The 23,451-nt window shown below is 37.9% G+C and overlaps 2 protein-coding genes across 6 annotated transcripts in view; one reads left to right on the forward strand and one right to left on the reverse strand.

Annotated features, from left to right (window-relative positions):
- Smarcad1 (SNF2 related chromatin remodeling ATPase with DExD box 1) overlaps window positions 1-15,841 on the forward strand; it is a 66,227-nt gene extending 50,386 nt beyond the window's left edge. For both annotated transcript variants that reach the window (XM_048416248.3, XM_085690888.2), the window contains exons 13-24: window positions 511-570; window positions 669-744; window positions 2,388-2,523; window positions 3,007-3,144; window positions 5,663-5,758; window positions 5,863-5,980; window positions 6,336-6,457; window positions 7,646-7,834; window positions 8,497-8,615; window positions 9,652-9,834; window positions 10,890-10,999; window positions 14,587-15,841. In XM_048416248.3, the coding sequence (XP_048272205.1) occupies window positions 511-570; window positions 669-744; window positions 2,388-2,523; window positions 3,007-3,144; window positions 5,663-5,758; window positions 5,863-5,980; window positions 6,336-6,457; window positions 7,646-7,834; window positions 8,497-8,615; window positions 9,652-9,834; window positions 10,890-10,999; window positions 14,587-14,648 (1,409 nt within the window). In that variant the 3' untranslated portion in view covers window positions 14,649-15,841. The remainder of the gene's footprint in view (window positions 1-510; window positions 571-668; window positions 745-2,387; window positions 2,524-3,006; window positions 3,145-5,662; window positions 5,759-5,862; window positions 5,981-6,335; window positions 6,458-7,645; window positions 7,835-8,496; window positions 8,616-9,651; window positions 9,835-10,889; window positions 11,000-14,586) is intronic.
- Window positions 15,842-17,115: 1,274 nt separating this feature from the next.
- Window positions 17,116-23,451, reverse strand: part of Hpgds (hematopoietic prostaglandin D synthase) — a 32,647-nt gene continuing 26,311 nt past the window's right edge. For all 4 annotated transcript variants that reach the window (XM_048416251.3, XM_048416250.3, XM_048416249.3 and 1 more), the window contains one exon: window positions 17,116-20,141. In XM_048416251.3, the coding sequence (XP_048272208.2) occupies window positions 19,977-20,141 (165 nt within the window). In that variant the 3' untranslated portion in view covers window positions 17,116-19,976. The remainder of the gene's footprint in view (window positions 20,142-23,451) is intronic.

Raw genomic sequence — 23,451 nt, forward strand, 5'->3', positions numbered from 1 at the left:
AAAAAATATAGCTGAATGCAAAAAAAATAAAGAAAAGAATATGATGGGGTATTGAGAGCAGGTTTTACTATGTTGTCTATCCATGCTTCCATGAACTTTTAGACTTGGGTGATCCTCCTGCCTCAGCTCCTTAGTAGCTAGCTGGCATTACTACCCTGCCTTAAAAAAAAAAACTTTGAATCTAAAAGTATGTATTTTATTCCCTGCTTAAATCATTAATCCATCCTTTCTGGATTAATTGAATGGACAAGTTGGGATGAGAGAGTTTTGTGCTTAAAAAATAAAAACTGTCTCTCCTTGGGTTAGAATTATCACTTAAGTGAAGTTGTCTTCTACCCCTTTCCCCCAACCTTGATGCCATTTCAGACATGGCATCATTGCATCATTGAAATAAAATGTCCTCTCATTTTAATCATGAGGGGTAATATTCATAGTGCTGTTTTCAAAGCAAAATTGACTTAATAAACATAAATCCTATAATAACAGATTTAAATAATCTCTGTTTTGTAGATAACTGGCTAAGAGAAGTTAACTTATGGTGTCCTACTTTAAATGTGCTCTGTTACTATGGTAAGTCATTTGGTTTTCATCTTCAAGTTCTTCAAATTTGAAATATATAATTAAATACAATAAATACAATTGACGTGTGCTTCCTTTTTAAATTCTAGGTTCTCAAGAAGAGCGTAAACAAATTAGATTCAACATCCATAATAAATATGAAGATTACAATGTAATTGTTACAACGTGAGTATTAAGAAAATTTGGGAGGAGGTAGAGTGAATTTGTATGGTCTTTTTTTTTTTCCTTTTTTTAAAAGACAGGGTTGTCTTACACAGTCTGGCTAAAGGAACTGTATGTAGACCAAGTTGAATTCGAACTTGCCTGCCCCTGCTTCCCAAGTACTGGGATTAAAGGCATGTGCCACCATGCTCAGCTCAAAAACTGTCTTGTAGTAGCAATGTGCAGGGTAGTTTATGCTGGAATTGTGAAACAGAAATGATGGAGTGATTTTGCTGACAGTGAAGGCGTTTCTTTTTAAATTTTTTGTATAAGGCTTTTTGTTTGAGTGTGTTTTGTCAGCTCTCTAAAAATGGGGGTGAAATTTTTGTTCGTTTATTTGATAGCATAACAAAACTCAGTTAAGCTTAAGATAAAATTTGAGATTCCTCACCAATAATTTATATTTCTAATTTTCAAGTAAATATTAATAGTAAATAATAATGAAATCTCAAAAAATCTGGATTAGGGCAGAGTAAGGATGAAAAAGAAACTAATTCTTTTGGTTTCTTTCACTTTTTTGAGTTGGGGTCTCATTTAAGTGGGCTGGTCTCCAATTCACGTAGCTGAGTACTTCCTTGAACTCTTAATCCTTTTGTCTACTCCTCCAGGTGCTGAGATGTTAGGCTAGCACTACACCCAGTTTCAGTATAGCTTTGAATAGCCGCCACATGTTTGAAACTACTGAGTGTAAATATGTGGTGGAAAGCTTAATATTTTTATAGTGCATTTAAATTTTTATTACTGCCGTCTTCTATAGGAGTCCATTCTTGAAAGTATTTATCCAAAACTTCCTTTCCTCTTTTAAGGATTTAAGATAATTCATGTATGAGCATTTGTGCCTTAGTGTATATATATGCACCACTTGCCTACAGTTGCCAGCAGAGACCAGAGAGGGCTTCAGATCCCCTGGATATGTGTGTAGTTACATACAGCTATGAGCTGCCAGTATGGTAGTATGACAGCTGGAATGGAACCTAGGTCCTCTGGTCAAGAGCAAGAAGTGCTCTTAACTGCTGAGCCATCGCTGCACCCCACCCCCTTTAAACAGATTTATCATTTTTTTCTAAAGTAAACATAACTAGTCTTGAACTTTTGGGTGTTACCTGGTAGTTCTTTGACCCACTGTTCTGTTTCACTGTTCTATTCTGAGAAAAATGTATGGGGCAAAGTATATAGCAGTGCTAGATTATCTCTAAATTATTCTCGGATTGACTGCTTCCCAAGTATGTCAGGGTTGTCTAATATTGTAACATTTAAATTTCCTTTTGGTTAATACTGCATAATTTGGTTACATGTATGTAAATATTCAATAAAAATACAGCAGTAATTGAGAGTTGACTGTTCGGTGCTCTCTCATTAGAGCTATTCGAAAAGAGAACTAATTGAGAGGCAAGTGAGATGGTTTACTAGGTAAAGCAGTTGTCCCTGTACCTGACAGCCTGAGCAGGAAAGAACATGACTTTGGTGTCACACATGTACTTAAACAAGAAATAAACATAATTAAATACATTTTTAAGAAAAATAATTTGGAAACTCACATTGTGTTCTAATAAGCTTTAAGCCCCTAAATGGCACAATCTGAAGTAATTCATTTTCTTTGGCAACAGGTATAATTGTGCAATCAGCAGCTCTGATGATCGCAGTCTCTTTCGACGGCTGAAACTGAATTATGCAATTTTTGATGAAGGCCATATGCTGAAGAATATGGGCTCTATCCGCTACCAGCACTTAATGACAATTAATGTAAGAATGTGTTTTATAAATGGTTATGAAAAGATTTACACACACACACTTTTATATCAAGGAGCCAGTCTTTGTCTTTAAGAGTCTTTTTGCTTGGTGGACCCTGTTGCCACAGTCATGTACTTCTTGTTTTGTTTTTTTTTCTTTTTCATCACTAATTTTTTAACAATGTAAACAAAAATAATACTCTTAGTTGCACATGACCTTCCATTTATATGGCAGGCTATTTATATCAAGTATAGTATATCTTTTGCCACCTCATAGAAGTTAATTGAGGATACAATTACTACTTTCAAAATGTGACCAGCAGTTTCACTTTCTGCCTAAAGTATAATAGATGACAGTAACTGACATCAAGTATTTCAGCTTCTCTCCTATCACAGAATGGTATAATGTTCTTATACCCTTTCCTGAAAATGGTAGATAAGATGACAGGGAGAGATGCTTAAAGAAAACTAATCTAAGTTTTGTCTTCACTCTCAGGCAAATAACCGTTTACTGCTCACGGGTACGCCTGTGCAGAATAATCTGCTAGAACTCATGTCATTGTTGAATTTTGTTATGCCACACATGTTTAGTAGTAGCACCAGTGAAATCCGAAGGATGTTTTCTTCTAAAACGGTAAGCATGCGTGTTCGTTTTCCCCAGATGTGAAGTTGTTGTGCTAGACGCTTCACTCTTTGCACTTTTACTGTTGTTTTCATGGTACATTCTCTATCAAGTGAGCTTAAATACTTGGTATACTATATGTAAAGATATCAACCACAGTATGGAGGAAAATAACGAACAGTTTTAGTGCTAGTATTTAGGAGTTTTGAGTTTTCAGTATCCTTACGAGCTGAATAATAGTTTAAAAGTGATTGAGAGCTCAGAAATCTGGCGTTATATGTATATATTTTTTAATGCATTCTTTTTTTCTCCTTGTATATCCTTTATTCAGCCTCCACTAATTTTAATACCTTATGCAATGATCATTATCAAAATATCATTAGCAAGAGAAAACTTGTATAGCACTGTTAACTCAAAGACAGGTACTGAAAACTAATACTTAAGACTCAACTATGAAGGTCCTCGATCTTGGAGATGATGACTGGTCTTTCCAAAGCTAGAACTAGAGTCTTAGAGTTTAGGATTTCCAGATACCCAGCAGGTATCTCTTGTCTGCATAGTCACCATCTTGGGAAGCTAGAGGTTTCTGGGGGTAAAGCTTAGTGGTCTTACTCAGAAACATGATATTAACCCAGTGACTTCGTGACATCCGCTTAACATCTATGAATCTACCATGTTTAGTCTGATGAGAGAGAAAATAGTGTGTTCTCAGACTTCGATGCATTTCATAAGAATCTCTTGTTGTCCATGACTAGAGAAACTATGGTTATTAAATTGTTAGATTTTAGTAGCCATTACAAGCATGTGAAGATGCCCAGTACTTTGTGCAGCAAACTCCATTTTACTACTTCATTCTATGGCTCTTCTTGTTCTCTACCTGCTGCAGAGGAAAGAGAGTTTACTGGACTCAGGGGTTTCCAGTTCTCTGCTTTGAGATGAACGACCTTATCTAAGCAGCTTAATTCTAGAGTGTCTTGCTTGAAACTTGAGACACCCACCCCTGAGATCCTTAAGATGGCCTTCACCTTTGTCTTTTCTATTTGTGTATGTACTCAAGATGCATGTGCACATTCAGGCCAGAGGTTAACATGAGGTATCTTCTGTTCTCTACCTTATTGTTTTACTATTATTAATTTATTCTCTGATAATTTCATACATATTAATAATGCATTCTGGTCATATCCATTCAGCCCTCTCTTAACCCCTTGCTATCTTCTACTTTCTTCTCACCAAGTGTCAGTCTCACTTTCATATCTACTGGCAACCCGCTGGGCTTAACCAAAGCTACCATCCACTGGAGCCTATATAGGTAACTCACTAGTGATATTCATGATACCATGAATACAGTGACTTGGGTTTCCCTAGTAGCTCTGACTACTATTAGCTTCTCTGGACCAGGTCTAATGACTCCTATTCCTATCTGTGACTAACTGTTTAGGTGCTCTGTCTCATGCATACCTGTAGGCAGCCTCCATCGCTATGAGTTCCTGAGTGCCATGACATACTCTACCCATTGGACAGCATTTCGTGGCCCTCTTTCCCATCATCTGACTCTTAAATTCTTTCTGCTCCCTGTTCCAAGATAGCCTGTCAGTTTTTCAGGGCGTAATGTGAGTGTCTTCTTTAAAGCTGAGCATCACACTAATCTCCTGTCCACTGGGATGTACACTACACACTGCTAGGTATCTGGGGCTCTATGAGCTTGTCTGGTCTGTAAACCTGGCTCATCTCTGGACCACTGTTCCAAGTGTTCACTAGCACTTGATACCTCTCCACTGAGTACCATTTCTGCTAGACTTGAAATCTCAGTTTTTTTTTAAGATCGTTTCTCTGAATTGTTTTACTGCACATCTGTCTTTTTGATGTTTGCTGATTAGTTGCTCCAACTTGATGTGCAACTATAGAAATAGACTGGGAGATTTTATGAACCACTCTTCCAGCTCTAGCTTATGGATTCAGAAGACCCGTTAGGTAAAACTTTACTGTGTAATTCTCCAAGTACATCAGCTTTGACTGGGTACTGTCCCCTGTTTGCATCAAATTACATTGACTTTGGGGAAGACTTTTTTTTTTTAACAAAGACATGAGTTTGTTGTTCTTTCTACCCTCTTACTCTCTCTCTTTAAACATGTGCACAAATTTTTAATCCATGTGATTTATTCAGTCAATAACTAAATTGGTTGGGTCTAAATACCAACTAGTCTGGTTCAGATTTATTACTTCAGTAAAATACATGATAATATATATGCCATGAAACCTCAATATATATATATGAAACTTCAAGTAGATAACAGCTCAGAATTTAAAAGTGACGTTCTGGGCCCAAGCAGTAATTTAGTGTAAAGCATCTACCTGTCATATCCAAGGTCATGAGTTTGACCCATTCCACTATGCATTGGAAAAGCCCAAACAGTCCAGTGTATTTCCATCTGTCAATCAAGGGTCTGCAGATAGTGCATTTAGTAACATGGGATTGTTGTGATGATTTAAAAACATGATTTCTAAAAGACTGTGTTTTTATTTTGCTTAGAAACCAGCAGATGAGCAGAGCATATATGAAAAGGAGAGAATAGCACACGCAAAGCAAATCATAAAGCCTTTTATTCTCAGAAGAGTCAAAGAGGAGGTAATTCTTAATTTAGGTGTTTTTGGTTGCAGATTTTTTTCTTAAAAATTCTGTTTTCTTAGAATATTCTTAGAAAAATCATGAAGTGATTTTTCCTTCCAAAGGTTCTCAAGCAGCTGCCTCCTAAGAAGGATCAGATTGAGCTGTGTGCAATGTCAGAGAAGCAGGAGCAACTCTACTTGGGCCTTTTCAACAGACTGAAAAAGTCCATCAACAATCTGGGTAACATCGGACTTGCACAGCTTATGGGAAAATGAACTTAGACTGGAGCATATGATAATTAGGGGTTATTCTATTTAAAAAGTTAGTTGGGATTTGAAGAATTTTTGTTTTAATTTTCAAGACAAAGTTTCTTTGGGTAGCCCTGGCTGTCCTGGAACCAGCTCTGTAGACCAGGCTGGCCTTGTCCTCAGAGACATAGGCCTGCCCCTGCCTCCTGAGTGCTGGGATTAAAGGTGTCCACCATCACTGTCTGGCTTCAAGACTTATTTTTAAGTGTTAAAAATTGAGATAGACTTTAATAAATAGCTCTGTATCGCCTTGATTTTTTTTAAAATATATACTCTTTGGATCACAGAAAAAAACACAGAAATGTGCAATGTCATGATGCAGTTGAGAAAAATGGCCAACCACCCTTTATTACATCGCCAGTATTACACACCCGAGAAGCTGAGGGAGATGTCTCAGCTAATGCTGAAGGTAACGGCTTATTCTGTACTCTCTGAGCTCTGCTAATAACACTGGGAAATGTTTCAGGTGGTCTTAGGCTGAAAGTCAGGCAGCTGAAACATTGGGCGTATTCATCTTTAAACCATGCTATGCGTGTGCTATCTAAGCTCTGTCATCCATGCTGCAGCCCCATCCTGAAATACACTTTATAGGCAAAGATAATTTGAGGGACAAACTAGAAAGGAAAGATAATTAGGCCTAGCATCAGCAAACTGGGCCACTAACTCTTTTTTGTTAGAAAACAAACATGCCCATTTATCTATGTTGTTCTCTTAGGGTTTCTCACTGTGGGTGGAACTGAGTAAGTACAGTATACTCCTCTTTAACTACTGAGCTAAAAGGACTATTAATCAGTTGGTCCCTGGCTCTTTATGAGAAGAGTTTGCTAATTTCTCAGCTAGACTTTCATAATACAAATTTTTAAGTTAAAAAAAAAAACAACAAAAAATAAAAACTAAACCAAACTAAAAGATCCCTTAGATTTGTGTCCTTGCTAATGGGACAGTTTTCCCATTTATTTTTTTTTTGAGTTTGTTTTTCCTTTGTTGTAATTTTCTCTTTGTCAGTTTAGTCTTTATTTTTGACTCACTCTTTTTTAACTCCTTATTCTTTTTGTAGATAAATCTATGTTGAATGGATTGAGTTGTCTTTTAATTATTTTAGAAAATTTTAAACACAAAAAATACAAAGAATTTTTATAACGGACTGTCTGCGCATGTTACTTGAACCCATTTTTACTTAGCATTCAGAATGGATGGTACTGTTCTTGTTTCCTATAAACCCCTAGGTAGTTTTGCCAGAATTATTTTGAATTTTTTATTCATATTTTTATTCAATTTTAAATTCCAAATTGTGGAATAATTATGTAATGTAGGGGCAAAGGATATTTTATATGTTAGTAATGGCTATCAAAATAAGAAATGTTCAGACAAAATAAGAGGAAAAATTTTTCCTGTGTTTGAACATGCTATTGAGAAGAGTTAAAAAAAAATCCCGCTTTTCTTATGATACCCCAAATTAATACTCATTTCTTATCCTTAACTTATTATACTAAAATGTCTGGTTTGAGTATTTTGCAAATATGTAATGGTTTTATTAAATTATTCTCATCCTATTATAAATTGTGTATTATGTTTTATTATGTTTCATTTTAAAAAGGAACCTACACATTGTGAGGCAAATCCTGACCTGATCTTTGAAGACATGGAAGTTATGACAGACTTTGAACTACATATACTTTGTAAACAGTATCGACACATTAATAATTACCAGTTAGACATGGATTTGATTTTAGATTCTGGGAAATTCCGAGCCTTAGGATGCATCTTGTCTGAATTGAAACAGAAGGTATTTAAAAGGATGACTGTCTTTGTATCTGCCCGGTTGAGTTTCTGAAATAGAAGATATTAGAAAGAATGACTCTGGTTTGGTTGTTGTCCCAGTCCTATTTCCTAAAGATTAGTTTATGTTCTACGTTTTTCTAGAACCTAGTGTTTTGAATATTTGTTTCACATATTTTTCTTTATGTAGAATTTCAAAGAGAATATAAAAGTCAGATAAGATCACATATTTTAGTTTTTAAGTATTATCATTTTGAAGGTGACCGATTTCTTCAAATGATACTGTGATTTGTATGAAATAACATAAATTTTCAGTATTAATGTCCCAATAGTGATTATGTAGCTATTCCCATTGATGCTTTTTTATTATGAAAAGGAAAAATAATAAACTGTCTTTAACTTAATAACTGTGAACTAAACTTCTGCTACTGAAGTCCAGAAGTTAAGGCAACTTATCCATATATAAGGAAAAATAAATTTATCCTTGTTACTATTACTTGATTTTTACTTTAAAAACATTTATGGACACTACATAATTTTATCGTGGGGAATTTTCTACAAAGTTGCCCAAAGGCTCTTTAAAGTGCTCCTTATTTTGTAGGCCTCAAGGCTTTGGGTAGTGTAATGGTTTTACTTTCCTGTTTCTAATTCATGAATGTATTTCCACAGGGTGATAGAGTTGTATTATTCAGCCAGTTTACCATGATGCTGGATATATTAGAGGTTCTCTTAAAGCATCATCAACATAGGTACCTCCGATTAGATGGAAAGACTCAGATTTCAGAAAGGTTGGTATCAGCTGCCAGACAGCACTCAATTGTGGATCTGCTAGCATTTTAAATTTAAGGAGCATTTCATAGAAATTTCTTGTTTTAAGACTTAGGCTATGTTATTTCAGATTATTTCCTGGGGGAGAAGAGGAGAACTTGTTTTACTTTGATTTTTTTTTTCAGAGTTGTATATAAATATATTCTGGAAAATTCTGAGAATTGTATGCTTTTCATAATTTTGCCTTTTATTTCATGTTTGTTTTTTTTTATTTAATTTTTTCAGTGTTAAGAATTAAACTCAGAGCCTTTCACATGCTAGGCAAGGACTCTATAATCATGCTACAGCCCCAGCCCTGAAACTTTTTCTTTTTAAAAACTATTCAGTGTTTAAAGCATCTTAAGATTTTAGTCAACATTGTTTTTAGGTCAGATGTTCATATTTTGAAGGTTAATTAAACTTTTAGGGGAAAAAAAGTTCTTGTTTGGCAGGAAGATCTAACATTTGAGGCCAACCTATGCTGTTCAATGAGACATTCCCTGTGCCAACCTCCTCTTTTCCAAATAGAAACAACCCTACAACTAGTCTTTACAGGTTTTTGAAAAATTACTTATTTTCTAAGTAATTGTTCTGGTCTGTTTATATCTTGGTTTATTTTTATCAGCTAGGGTGATTTTTTCCCCCCACTGTATTAGTGTTAAGGGTCAAAGTCATAACAAGCAAATCCTGGGATGTGATTAGATCATACAGTTCTTGGTTCATCTGTGCTGCTGTCTATTGGTGTAACTGTCAAACTGCTGAGAAAGTTAAACTGGATAAGTATTATTTAGCTAAATCCAGAGTACCCCCAAAATAAAATACTACTTCAAAGATTAATCAAATGGAATGGTTGAATTGAATTGAGGGTGTCCTTCAGACACAGGAGAGAAAAAAGTATGTGTAGTGGGAAGAGTATATATGTGTAGCCCCTAGGTTTGCTTTTCATGTGAAGTGGTTGTTTTCAGTTCTACATGTTTATCATTTAGTGAAAGTGAACCTAATCCATTTGTCTTATAGGATTCATCTAATTGATGAGTTTAATACAGATATGGATATCTTTGTATTTCTCTTGTCAACCAAAGCTGGTGGATTAGGAATAAATCTGACTTCAGCAAATGTTGTTATACTTCATGATATTGATTGCAATCCATACAATGACAAACAAGCAGAAGACAGGTGCCATAGAGTTGGTCAGACTAAGTAAGTATTATCAGTTGAAATTTAGTTTTAATCAAATTCTGACTTGATTAGTACAGAATAGTAAAAATGGTGTGCTCAATACTCTGTCTTTAGCTTTTACTTTTTCAGCAAAGTGTAGCTGCTGTTTTTTTTTAATCAGTGTACATTGATATTGTAAAGTCTTTTGTACTCACTTATTTTCTAATAATTAAACTCCAACTTCCATACCAAATAGTTCTATAGTTTATGAGACATATATTATCTGTACTAGTGGTAGTTCATGCCTGTAATCGCATTACTTGAGAGGCTCAATCAGAATATTGCAAGGCTCTGGCCAGCCATCCTGACCCAACAGAGCAAGTTCTAGGTAAGCCTGGCCTCCATAGAGACCTGGGCTACAAAGAAACAGGAAAATATTGTATTAAGGTAATCAGGCTTGTCTAGGAAATACTTCATCACCATACTCTGTCTCTAGTTCCACTATAATATAGTTCCACTATAAAATTATCATTAATTTTCAAAGCACACATATTTTTCTGTTCTTTTGGATCACTAGGAATGGATGGATATCTGAATGTTTTAATACTTCTAAATGCCAATCTCAAGTAGTTTGAATAAAAGAATTAATTATGGGTCTGTCTTAGTCACTGGTCTATTGCTGTGAAGAGACACCATGACCAAGGCAACTCTTGTAAAAGAAAGCATTTGATTGGGGTCTTGTTTACAGTTTCAGAGACTTTGTCATGATGGTGGGGAGCATGGTGGCAGACATTGTAGACATGGTACTAGAACAGTAGTTGAAAGGTCTTTATTCTGATCCATAGGCAGAGAGACACTGGGCCTTGTGTGGCCTTTTTTAAATCCCTGTGACACATACGCCTTAGGCCTTCTAATCCTTTCAAATAATACCACTCCCTGGCGGTCACTTAGCATTCAAATATATGAGCATATGGGGGCCATTCTTATTCTAATCACCTGAGTCATTTACTTACTTTGCCTATTATTCTTATTGAAGTGTTAGAAATCCGTATCTAAATGACTTTAGTGACCTGTGAACTTGCTGTGTTTATTTTTAGAGAAGTATTAGTTATTAAATTAATAAGCCAAGGAACCATTGAAGAGTCCATGCTAAAAATTAACCAACAGAAGTTGAAGCTAGAACAAGATATGACCACAATAGATGAAGGTAAGCTGTAAACAGAAATTCTGAAATTTATTGAAGTATAGATTACCAGAATTCTTAACTAGTGTGTTTAGTATGAAGGACAAACTAGTTTGAAAAGCTATGCATACTTAACGTCGCATACAACAGTAACTAAGGTTTTTTTTTTGCCAGAATTGATAAAAACACCTTGATTTTGAAAATATCTCTCTTCTATCTATTATAGTGGACTCCAGAATATCTCCAAAATAAAATCAAATTTGAATCAATACCCTCATTCACAATTTTATGATTTGTTCTCTGAATGTGTAACACTATCAACTCAGAAAATTGAAAACATTTTATAGTGTAAATAACTTTTTTTTTTTTTTTTTTTTTTTTTTTTTTTTTTTTTTTTTTTTTTTTTTACTGGTTGCCCTTCCTATATCGCCTTCCTCACTACTGGCCAATCAGTGTTTTAGTAAACCAATATGAGCATTTTATTAAACCAATATGAGTGACAAATCTTGAAAGTATAGGAGAGTATTTCCCACAGTAGTGTTGTATGTGTAGTATATATGCATATGTGTGATTGGAGGTTAGAAATTGAAATCAGGTCTCTTGCTTAGTTTTCTTTCTTTCTTTCTTTCTTTCTCTCTTTCTCTCTCTCTCTCTCTCTCTCTTTCTTTCTTTCTTTCTTTCTTTCTTTCTTTCTTTCTTTGAGTTTTATTGAGCTCTACATTTTTCTCTGCTCTCCTCCTTGTCTCTTCCCTCTCCCCTTCAACCCTCCCCCAAGGTCCCCATGCTCCAAATTTATTCAGGAGGTCTTGTCTTCTTCTACTCTCTACTTCCCATGTAGATTAGATCTATGTAAGTCTCTCTTAGTGTCCTCATTGTTGTCTAAGTTCTCAGGGATTGTGGTTTGTAGACTGGTTTTCTTTGCTTTATGTTTCAAAACCACCTATGAGTGAGTACATGTGATAATTGTCTTTCTGTGTCTGGGTTACCTCACTCAAAATAATGTTTTCTAGCTCCATCCATTTTCCTGTAAAATTCAAGATGTTAATTTTTCTGCTGTGTAGTACTCCATTGTGTAAATGTACCACATTTTCTTTATCCATTCTTCGGTCAAGGGGTATTTAGGTTGTTTCCTGATTCTGGCTATGACAAACAAAGCTGCTATGAACATAGTTGAGCACATATCCTTGTGGCACGATTGAGCATCTATTGGATATATATTCAAAAGTGGTATTACTGGGTCTTGAGGACGGTTGTTTCCTAATTTTCTGAGAAATTGCTACACTGACATCCAAAGGGGTTGTACCAGCTTGCATTTCCACCAGCAATGCAGTAGTGTAAATAACTTAAAGAGCCCTAATACTTACATAGTTTTACTTTTAATAGTGAATACCAAATAGAATACAGTAAAATACACTTAAATTTTTTAATGTCAGTTTTTCAGATTGAATTACTTGAGCCTTAGAAACCTCAAGTAAATAGTTTCTTTCTGCCTCTGTTGGAGAAGATAATTAAGCTTTATAAGCTTATTATTTTTAATATTTATTTATTATGTATATAATATTCTGTCTGCATATATGCCTTCAGGTCAAAAGAGGTCACCAGACCTCATTACAGATGGTTGTGAGCCCCATGTGGTAGCCGGGAATTGAACTCAGGACCTTTGTAAGAGCAGGCAATGCCCTTAACTGCTGAGTCATCTCTCCAGCCCAGCTTTATATGTTTAAATGTTTTATTTATGTGTGTAATTTTTAGTAAGTAGTATAGTCACATAATTTAAGACAGGGGCCTGAAAGGTGACTCAGTTGTTAAGAGTACTTCTTAAGCTCAGGAGTCCCTCCAAGCACAGCCCTACTCTTCGTCCTCCCTTGGTTCTGTTTGCTGTTGCTTGCCCAATAAAGCTCACTGAACTGATCACCGTTCTTCATTGAAGCAAATCAGGAAAAGAACTCAAAAGGCAGGAACCTGGAGGCAGGAGCTGATACAGAGACCTTGGAGGGATGCTCCTTACTAGGTTGCTCAACCTGATTTCTTTTAGAAATTAGGATGTCATGGCCTTAGACTAGGCCTTTCCACACCAATGGCTAATTAAGAAAATGCCTTAGAGGCTTGCCTACAGCCTGATTTTATGGAGGCATTTCCTTTCTACTTCCCTTCTTTCCTTTTCCCAAGGTCTCAACATTAAAAGCATAAATAACTTTTAAGTCCCAGTCTTTACAACTTGAGTTCAATACAAATTCTTGAAGTAAGAAAGTATTTAACTTAATTTTGATTTTTACAGGAGCCCACAATTGAGAGATTTTTGACTACAAAGAAGGATTTTTTCTTAAAATAACTGGTTAATTACTCTTTTGAACTTTTACTACAGAAATTTTGATATAAAAATGTTGAAAATGTGTATGAAGGAAAGCTTTGATGGGTACAGTGTCTGTTTACCTTCGCTCTCCCAACACCAGTGTGAAGTCAGTTACAAGAGTGGAAGTTCATACTCAAGGATTTTAGATAAATATTTTCTGAGTTACTGCAAACAAATGACTTTCAGATATGATCACATTTCCTACTCAGATTTCTCACTGTTATCCTTTTAATATTTTTTTTTAATGAGATTCATTTGTTGTTATCTGTGTAGGTATTTTGCCTGCATGTGTTATACAGTGTTTGTGCACTTTACACAGAGGCCAGAAGAGGGCATCATATCCTCTGGAATTGGAGATGGTTGTAAGGCATCATGTGGGTTCTTGGAATTGAACCTAGGTCCTTTGGAAGAGCAGCCAGTGCTCTTAAATGCTGAGCCATCTCTATCTCTATCACCTTTTTGAAACTAGGGTCCTAGTAAACTTCACACTTGAGATTTTATTTTGTTCTGTCTGTAGTATCTTTACACTGAAAAGACTCTATTCTTTGTTCTCCTTGCATTTTTTTTCTTATTTATTTATTATGTATACAATATTCTGTCTGTGTGTATGCCTGCAGGCCAGAAGAGGGCACCAGACTTCATTACAGATGGTTGTGAGCCACCATGTGGTTGCTGGGAATTGAACTCAGGACCTTTGGAAGAGCAGGCAATGCTCTTAACCGCTGAGCCATCTCTCCAGCCCCTCTCCTTGCATTTTTTAAAATGTGTTACTAATTAGTTTAGTTTAGGACATGTGTTAATTTGGTACTATGGACTGCCTTCAGGTCTGTTGAATAAGCTTGAAGGGAGAGGTATCTGGAAACCCCTTAAGGGTTAGCCAGAGTTCTGTGTCCTGTCCATGTGACTTTTACCAGAGAATACAGCAGGTGAGAGTGTTCTTATAGTTTTGCTTGTGCCTGAGGATTTGTAAGAGAAATGATTCGTTGTGCTTCATGTCGGCTGTGTACCTCAGAAAGCCGTTTGTAGTTGATGGCTGCACACATCAGAAATGCTATGACTTTACAGCTATGCCATTGCCACTGCCTGGGAAATTAATTCCTCAGTTGCATAGGTTAGGGCAGTTTTTTGATGACATTGAAACAAACTGGGAATGAGTTATAAGTAGGAATTCACCCAAAAAAGAAAAAGTTGAGAGAAAATATGTCTCAGCAGCCCAGGTATTTCTGCCTAACATTTCACATTGTTTTCTGACCTGCAGCTGATGAAGGAAGTATGCCAGCAGATATAGCCACATTACTAAAAACATCGATGGGCCTGTGAGAGAACTCCAAATTCCTGACAAATGAGGAAATATCAACTTGGTGCACTCAAAGACATTCACATCACAGTGACCATGGGGTTTATGAGCATTTGTAACTTTTTATAATTTCATGTTGCATTTCTCATAGTATGGACAACTTTTTGCCACTAACTGGATTCTCCATATATTCACATCCTGAAGATGTTGAATAATCATTTTACAAAGCAGTTTTCTGAATGGGGATTAGTTGGTGATTGTTTGTAACAAATATGCTAATGCTTTAGAAATGTCAGTATTTTTGTAATTATTTCTACCTCCAAATATATATATATATTGTCTTTCACTGGATAATGTGTGTAGATTTACATGTGCCTTATTTGACAATGCTTAAGTCTTGTTTTTACCTGTCTCATTTGAAGTCTTTATTATGTTAAAGAATGCAGCAGTATAGGTTTTTAGCCTTCATTTTATTGCTATTTGAAGCAGATGTTCACCAATGTCAGTGAGAACTCAGCCTACAGCGAAAGGTGGCTTTCCATCTACTAACGTCCCCGGTCCTCTTCCTACTTCTGTAAAACACATTTGTTTGGCTAGGCACTAAGTTGTTTTCCAGTGAGTAGTAACTTAAGTCTTTCTCCTGCTCTGTGGCTCAGTTCCTTTTTTCATTTTCTTACTGCGCTTCTGTGCTCATTAACTCTGCCTGTTCTTGTGTGTGTTACATCAGTCTCCTCTCCCGCTTTCGCTTCTCTGAACTGTTGCCCAGTCACTTCTGCTTCAGTTCTCTCTTGTATTTTCTACGACCACACCACAGATCAGCAGAGACTGTGACGTGTCTCTAGGCCAGCGGAACAGACTAACTTAAAGTACTTCACTTCAAAGGAGACTGGATGTGACTCCATACGAAGGCAGCATTAGGTACTGCATGGAAATAGGTCACTAACGTTAAATTCTTACCAAAATATAATTATCAGTTTCCAGGATTTCCAACACAAGACCACCTGAAGAGAAGCCATTGTTCAATTCCAGTTCAGTGTGGGTGACAAAGTGAAATTTAGAAGTTAAATTTCAGTCTTTATTAACTGTTCCTTTAAATTTTGCCTGTCAATCTATATTGCTGTTTTTATTATACACCAGATTCTTTGTACAACTTGTGAGTTTTGTGTTTTGTTTTTATTATGTAAATATCATTATAAATAAACTTATTTATAAATGAGAGGTTTGTTAATTATTGGAGTTCATACTTTTCGAGACGTCCTGACTGCTAAGGTGCTAGGTAAGCTATTAGAAGGTTGATATGCTCTTACAGCTCCACACTCAGTAGTATAATTTTGCTGCCAAATGAATATATTAGATAGACAGTGGCACTGCAGAGCTGCCAGGAACCTGCAGGTGACAGTGCTACTACCTCCTCCTGATCTCAGTACCCAGATCACTTAGCAGGTTGTTGGGAAGCATACCTCTTAAAGCCACAGTAAATTTCTCTTCACTTTTCTGTATGAATGTATCTCCCACATAAGGCATTTTTGTTGTGTTGTTAATATTTCTTCTAATGAAATGTAGTTGGATTTTCCCTGTAATAGTCTATTATTATGTCTTGGGTTTAATAAAAAAATATTTGCGACCATTAAGTTGTATTTCACACCCTTTGTAATAGATTTTAACTCTCTTTCAATCCTTTCTCATAGAAGCAGATAGTATTAAGCAGAAATGGGATTGTCTCGTGCTCAAGAAATTGTTTGGCAAATTGGGATTTGTTACTTAGAATGAATCCTCACTTGTGTCTTCATTGGGTTGGTGCCATTAAACATTACAAGCCATTAGCAGAAAACATACAAAAGCTACAAGTTGTTAATATCATGACTAGTTGATGCAGGTGTTTTGTTTCTTTGTTTTTGGTTTTTTTTTAGACAGGGTTTCTTTGTGTAGCCCTGGCGGTTCTGGAACTCACTCTATTGACCAGGCTGGCTTTGATCTTAGGAATATGCCTGCCTCTGCCTCTGGAGTGCTGGGTTTAAAGGTATATGCCAGCAATGCCCAGCATAAGGTAGGTTTTATTTTATTTTCTTAGTACAAGTCACACATGGATAATAAGTGTGCCTTATGTATGTAGGACAGGCAACTCTGGCCAGTAGGAATTCCAGAGGAAAGGTGTGGATAGGTCAGAAGATGCTTTCTGTTGGTACAGCTCTTAAGTAGCCCATAAAGGAGAGATTTACCTTCACTGCCCTTCTTGACATTTAAAACATATTAAATATTGCCCTATAGAACATGCAGTGGTTACATTTTACACTTGAATCATAGAAATATGTAAGTCAACTTGCTAAGAGTTGTATCCATTGCTTTTCCTAACTTTTATTTCCATTAAAGACTAGCTTTAAGGAGTGGAATATGGAAGGAAATGCCTAGACAGAAGCACTACTACCTTCATTAAAAACATTGAAGATTTCTTTTTACTGTACATTGTTTCAATCACATGATAGCTACCTGTGCAATGAGATTCTTTTTTATTTCATTAGCAGCCACCAATAACAAAATTTTATCCAAAAGATCAAGTTCCTTAGTTTTTGTGTATTGCATATATAATAACATACAAGCCCCCTCCCCCGCCATACACACACAAATCAGAGAACACTGTTCTAAGGAAAGAACACATCCAGCTAAATAAGCCCACCTAGTTAGACATATATTTTTTTTTTCACTGTACTCTCTGCCCTCCCCTCTGTCTCGCCTGTTAACGATTAAGTTCTCTCTCCTCTGAACCTCATACAGAGCATAAAACCATCTGCTTCATTAGTATTTCCATGTATGCTGCAAAATACCAAATAAACATTTGTCATGCCAGGGTATAAAGCAAAAGTCTGGTTTCCAACACTTTAGTTTAAACTAGGAATTGAGGCATGACAGCAGAGAAATAGGAGGTTTGCAATGAGTTTCAAGGCAGTTTGGGCCAGATAGTGCATTCTAGCAAAATAAACAGTCCTCAAGGTTAATTTAAATACTACTAATAAGAAGATTCTTTTAAGGATGGTTATTGACTTTCGTTTATTAAGATGTGTGTGAGTGCACATGCCAGAGTGCCTGAGGGTAGGTCAGCAGGCCATAGTTAAGAAGTCAGTCTTTACCTTCCCTTACGTAGGTGCCAGGGATTGATCTCAGGTCTTCAGGTTTGGCTGCAAGTGTCTTTATCTGTGGAGCTATCTCACTGGCCCACAGAGGATTGTGTAGAGAATTACTTTCCACATTTTGTCTCTTGCTTCCCAGCCACCATGAGGTAAGTAAGCAGTCATTTTTGCTACACACTGCCCACCATGTTATTTTACTTCTCCACAGATCTAAACCAAAGGAGCCAGCCAATCATTGGGCTGAAGTCTATGAGATGGAGCCACATCAATCTTCCTTCCCTATAAGCTGTGTGTATCTATTACAGTTTGTCAGTGATAAAAAGCTAACTAACAGATTTTGTTTGGTTTTCCAAAGAAGTTTCTTGCTCACGCAACACTAAGGAACAGTTTGGTACCAGTTATCCACCTCTGGTCTCCTGTAAGTCACAGTTTGCTTTGCAGCTGATTTTTGGTGTTCTGCGCTCTTAGTTTATAAATGTAAGATGTACTTACATTTTTAAATGTAAGATGTACTTACATTACTTATAAATGTAAAAATGCACGTGCCACGACAGACAGCCTCCCACGTAACTGTCCATTTGCCACCAGTTTTGTCCTTATCACCACTGCCCTGGACAGCTTCTCAACCTCAGCTGTCCTTATCATCTAGCTTTTTCCAGCATTATATGTAGTTGGATTCTTTCTGTATAGACTCTTTCCTTTTAGCTGTGTAAGTTCATGGCTCTCCCATGTTCTGTTCATGGCTTATTAGCCCTAAGTAGCCATTCCTGATCTGATCTGTATGCACCAAAGTTTCTCTCTCTCTCTCTCTCTCTCTCTCTCTCTCTCTCTCTGTCTCTCTCTGTCTCTCTCTGTCTCTCTCCCTCCCCCCTTTCGGGGGTGGTTTCTGAGACAAGGTTTCTACGTATAACAGTCCTGGTTGTCCTGGAATTTGCTCTGTAGACCAGGCCAGCCTTGAACTCACAGAGATCCGCCTGCCTCTGCCTCCTGAGTACTGGGACTAAAGATGTGCACTGCAACCTACCAGCCAAGGTTTATTCCTCTATTTCTTGCTGAACAGTTTTTAAGTTTTGACAGCTCTATGGAACACCCAACACATGTGTTCAAGCTTAGTGTGGGCATGCTTTCCGGTCATGTGGGTGAACACCACAGAGTGAGACGTTTTGTGAAAAACTAGGCCACACAGTGCTACCTTCTGCATTCTGCCAGTGGTTAGGCCTACTTCCCATTACCTCTCTGCCTCTCCAGTGTATCTTTGATGTCTTTGATGTCTGCACTGCTATTCTGATTCCCTGAGGCCATTGTATTGCCACCTCATGTGAAGACATGCTCATGGCCACCTATGTATCCTCTTTAAGTGCCAGCTTCTTGGCTGACAGTAACCAGGATATTTATTTCCTTACTATTAACTTTTCGCAGGTCTTCATTTTCAGGAACAATCCTTTACTAGGTGAATGTTCTGCACACACTTCCTCCCGTCTGTGAGTTGCCTTCTCATTCCACTGATTTTTGATTTTTGCTGCGAAGGTTTATTGTAACCCACTGTCCCTTGTCTCGGGCAGCAAACTTTCTATGTCACATCTTGTGTATTTGTCAGTGAGCTGATGAAGCCCCTTTGTCTACAGCCTTCTGAATTGTGGCAGTGCTGAAATCACAGTCAGCGTTCATTTTCTGTAACTCTGCTTTTGTTGGATTTGAATTAAACTCTAACATTGTTCTTAAATCTTTAGGAGTTCCCTCTTTTTAGTACCAAATTTGTGACATGTCAGACAGGTGTGTATTTTGGGGAAGCAACCTATACATTTTGGTGTATGCCTAATAACACAGTGGTGACCAGTGACATGGTTGGCCACTGAGCATTGGTTTTTAGTGTAGCGATTTGTTGATTGTAGATCTACCTTCAAAAATCTTTATTTCACCTCATTTCTTGTAGTTAAAATGCTGTGCTAATTGACACACTAGCCAGAAACATGGTATTTTTACTAAAGCATCTCTGCATGTTTGATAATCAATGCAAAGGAATATGTGTTATGAACTATTTCTCTCCAATTATAAAAAGTACAAAGTTCTGAAAGAGTAAAATACTGTAAACTAAATGCCAACAGAAACAAAAACAAAACAGAGAATCATAGCAAGCAAACTACAACAAAGAGTCCAGTTGGTAGTAAGAAGTGTGTGGATCGTCTGGCAGGCAGTTGTAGCTCTCATCTGGTGTTGGGGCCTGTGTCAGAACTTGGTCTGGGGCCTCTTTTGTACCCAGGCAGCAATGGCAGGGATAGCTTGGACTTTCTTCCTCAATGATGCCAGCCTGGGGTGGCTGTCCAACAAGTCAGGCTTTAAGACCAACAGCGTGGTGCTGCAGACATCCCAGTAGAAGTCTGCCCAAGTTACCTGTTTCAAAGAAAACCAAGACTTGCTATTGAATATAAAGCTGTGAGCGTTCCAAAAGTAAGTTTAAATTCTTACTCTAAAGAAACATTCCACTTTTAGAACAACTCTCTGTTAGCACAGAAGCTGAGTCTGTATGATAGAATTAGGGAGTGACAAGCAGCACAGTGCCTGAGGGACACACGAATACTGTCTGACTTGGTAGAGGGGCCTGAGAGAGGTGGTTCGCAGCACACAGTCCAGTGCTGTACCGCCTTGGAGCCGGGTCCAATTTGACAATACATTTTCAAAAGATGTAGCGCATAGATTTCCATCTGTTTCAAAAGCCCCTTGTACGACAAAGCAAAGCAGGCTCGTTCCCGGTGTATACATGCCAGAGTACATACTTTAACTCTTGTAATCGAGAACTGTGGTCTTTTGTATGCCACAGCGATTCCACACCTGTCCTGCAGATATCCTGCTCGGGGGTCTGAGATTATTCTAGTATGTTATCTACCTTGTTTCTTTGTGGTCTAAGGTATAAAGCAGTAAACAGTGTATGAGTTTTCCCTTCAGGCTCTATAATTCCAAGGAAAAGATTTTGGGTAAAATCCATTATCTTTGCAACATATAAAGACAAATAACTATATAGGTATTTGGCCCTTAATGGAATCTTGAAGTTGGCCAAGGCGAAGGGTACAGCCGGCCGTAAGCCTTGGTCAGCTGAGTGTTCTCCACTGTTAGTTGAACTGCGTCTGTGGAGTATTACATTGATTCTATGATCACATTAGCAGAGTGAAATTTGCTTTGTTTTTTGTTCACTTTTTAATTTTTGCTGTTGGAGACTGTCTGACACTGTAGCATGTTTTTCTGGAACTTCCTCTGGAGATGGGGCTGAGGTGGTAGCGTGTTCCCACAGGCTGGCTACAAAAGTGGAATTTAAGTATGAACTAAGCTCGCCTGTGTGTGCGTACTCTATACATGTGTGCACAGTTTGTGTGTGACTGCTGGTGATTCACAAGTTTGCTGTCATCTATGAGAGATTGCTGCTCAGAGGATTTACAGTTCAGCTAAGAAATCTTCTTCAAGTACCTGTTGTGTGTCGTGCTCACATCTAGGTGTTAGGGACGGTAGAGAGCAAGCTGGGATGCAATGCCCTGCTCTGATGCATACTTGTTTGTTTGTCGTTCTGTGGATCCAAGTCAGGGCCTTCAAATGCCACTGAAGCTCATCCCCAGTCTGGGACTTTGTTTTAGCAGAGAGCAATCAGTGAGATGGCTGATGAAGGGAAAGTGGAATGACTAATGTGTGCAGGGAAACTCTCTAAGAGCTGATGTGTACTAACCAATGGTCGAGACGTGCCCGTCTTAGTGAGTTTTAGCTGGAAGTGTGGCATGTCTAGTTTGGAACAGTGCAGAACAGGGAGAGAGATAGAGAGCGAGAGAGCGAGAGCGAGAGAGAGAGAACGCTCAGGAGTGGGGATGGAGTGGTTTCCAAAGGGATTTTAATAGGAATTTTTAAAAAATCAGTTACTAGAAATTCCCAAGAAATAGGGAAGGGAAAGGACAATTTAGAAAATTTAGAAAAGGAAAGTGGAAGTGAGGGGCTGGAAGACTGAGGAGGTGTAGGGACAAGGTAGGCTGATCAGAGCCACCCAAGCCACAGACAGCACCCTTTCTCTTATCTTCCACACACAGTAGCCCAGAAGGCTGAGAAACCCCACCTACAGCAGCACTGAGGTCAGTCAGATTTGATTGGGGCAGAGCATGCTCCTGCTCTGAAAGCATGCCTGTAGCATCTGCCCATTGTCCCTCTGCGATATGGGTGGTTTCTGGCAGCTGCTAGCTGGGCCCATCGCTTCTTTGGGGTTGGAAAGTGATGGCGTTGATTCTAATCCTGTATTTATGACTAGGGTATTTTCTGACAAGAAATGTGTACTGCCTGCAGAAAAAGGCAGAAGACCAAGTCTCTTACATTAGTGTCTGTTCTTGAGAGGCTTCTGTCTCTACAGCAAACATGGAGCCGGGTTGAGAGCTGTGCTGTATGTTTAGATATAGCAGAAGTTACCATAAGCTCCTCTATTTTGTTTTGACTTGTTTGAATTTGCTGCTGTTAATATTCTTATTTGAAGGCGTAAGTCACAAACAATCCCACACCGCAGCCCATCACTACACTCATTGAAGCCTGTATTCCATTTCTAGCCATTCTTGGTCTGACTTCTGAATCCTTTTGATACTCAAAACAACAAACAAATGGAAATTCATTTACTTCTAGTAGAAAAAAGTACTCACTATATTTCTTTTCTCAAATTGGGAATAAGTCATTTGTCCACTGGTGTGGGATGTCCTTTTGTATCTGTGTTTTATTACCATTGGCTAATAAAAAGAAGCTGATCTGGCCAATAGCCTGGCAGAATGGAGCCAGGTCAGAAATCCAAACAGAGACAGAGGGAGAAGGTGGAGTCGGAGAGATGCCAGCAGATGTCAGGGAAGCAAGATGTGAGGTAGCAAGCCAGGAGCCTCATGTTAAAATACAGAATAATAGAAATGTGTTAATTTAATTTTTAAGAGCTAGCTAATAATAAACCTGTTGGGCCAATCAATTTTGTAATTAATATTAAGCCTCAGAGTGGTTACTTGGTAACTGGTGGGTGAGAGAGAAACATCCAACTATAGTCTACAAATCCGCAGTTCCTTATTTAGGAGACCAGAATCTGGGTATAAGGAATTATCATGATAACTGGGTTGTCTTTGTCTCCTCCTTTCTCACTCCAAAGAGCCTGCTTTAAGTAACTTCAAGTGTGATTTCTGATTACTGCACTCCCCCGTGTACAAATCATAATGTCATTAAAACAATACCAACAGTGCCCAGAACTGCTAATAGTTCTACTGACAGTGGCATGTGGGTTTGTTTTCCTGAGAATCCTACGGGTCTGATTGCAGTGCCTTGCATGAAAGGTGTATCCTGGGGCTGGGGAGATAGTTCGGTTGGTAAAGTGCTTGCCGTGCCAGCATTGTGAGGAGCCAAGTTTGAGCCGTAGAACCCATATACAAAAGCTGGATGTCATGGCGCCGTCTTGTGATCTCTGCACTGGGAAGACAGAGGCAGGCAGAGCCCTGGGGCTCAGGCCAGCTGGCCTCGCCTGACTGGTGAGCTCCAGGCCAGTAAGGGATCCTGTCTCACTAAACGAGATGGACTATGTCTGAGAATTAATGTCTGAAGTCAACCTGTGGCCTCCATATCATCCCCCCACAGATCTCACACACATGTACACGTGTACACACACATGCACTAAGTAGTTCTTATTGTATTCTTATGTATGTGACACAGATTT

The sequence above is a fragment of the Myodes glareolus genome, chromosome 6, assembly GCF_982192425.1.
Source record: "Myodes glareolus chromosome 6, mMyoGla1.1, whole genome shotgun sequence".
NCBI classification, from domain to species: domain Eukaryota; kingdom Metazoa; phylum Chordata; class Mammalia; order Rodentia; family Cricetidae; genus Myodes; species Myodes glareolus.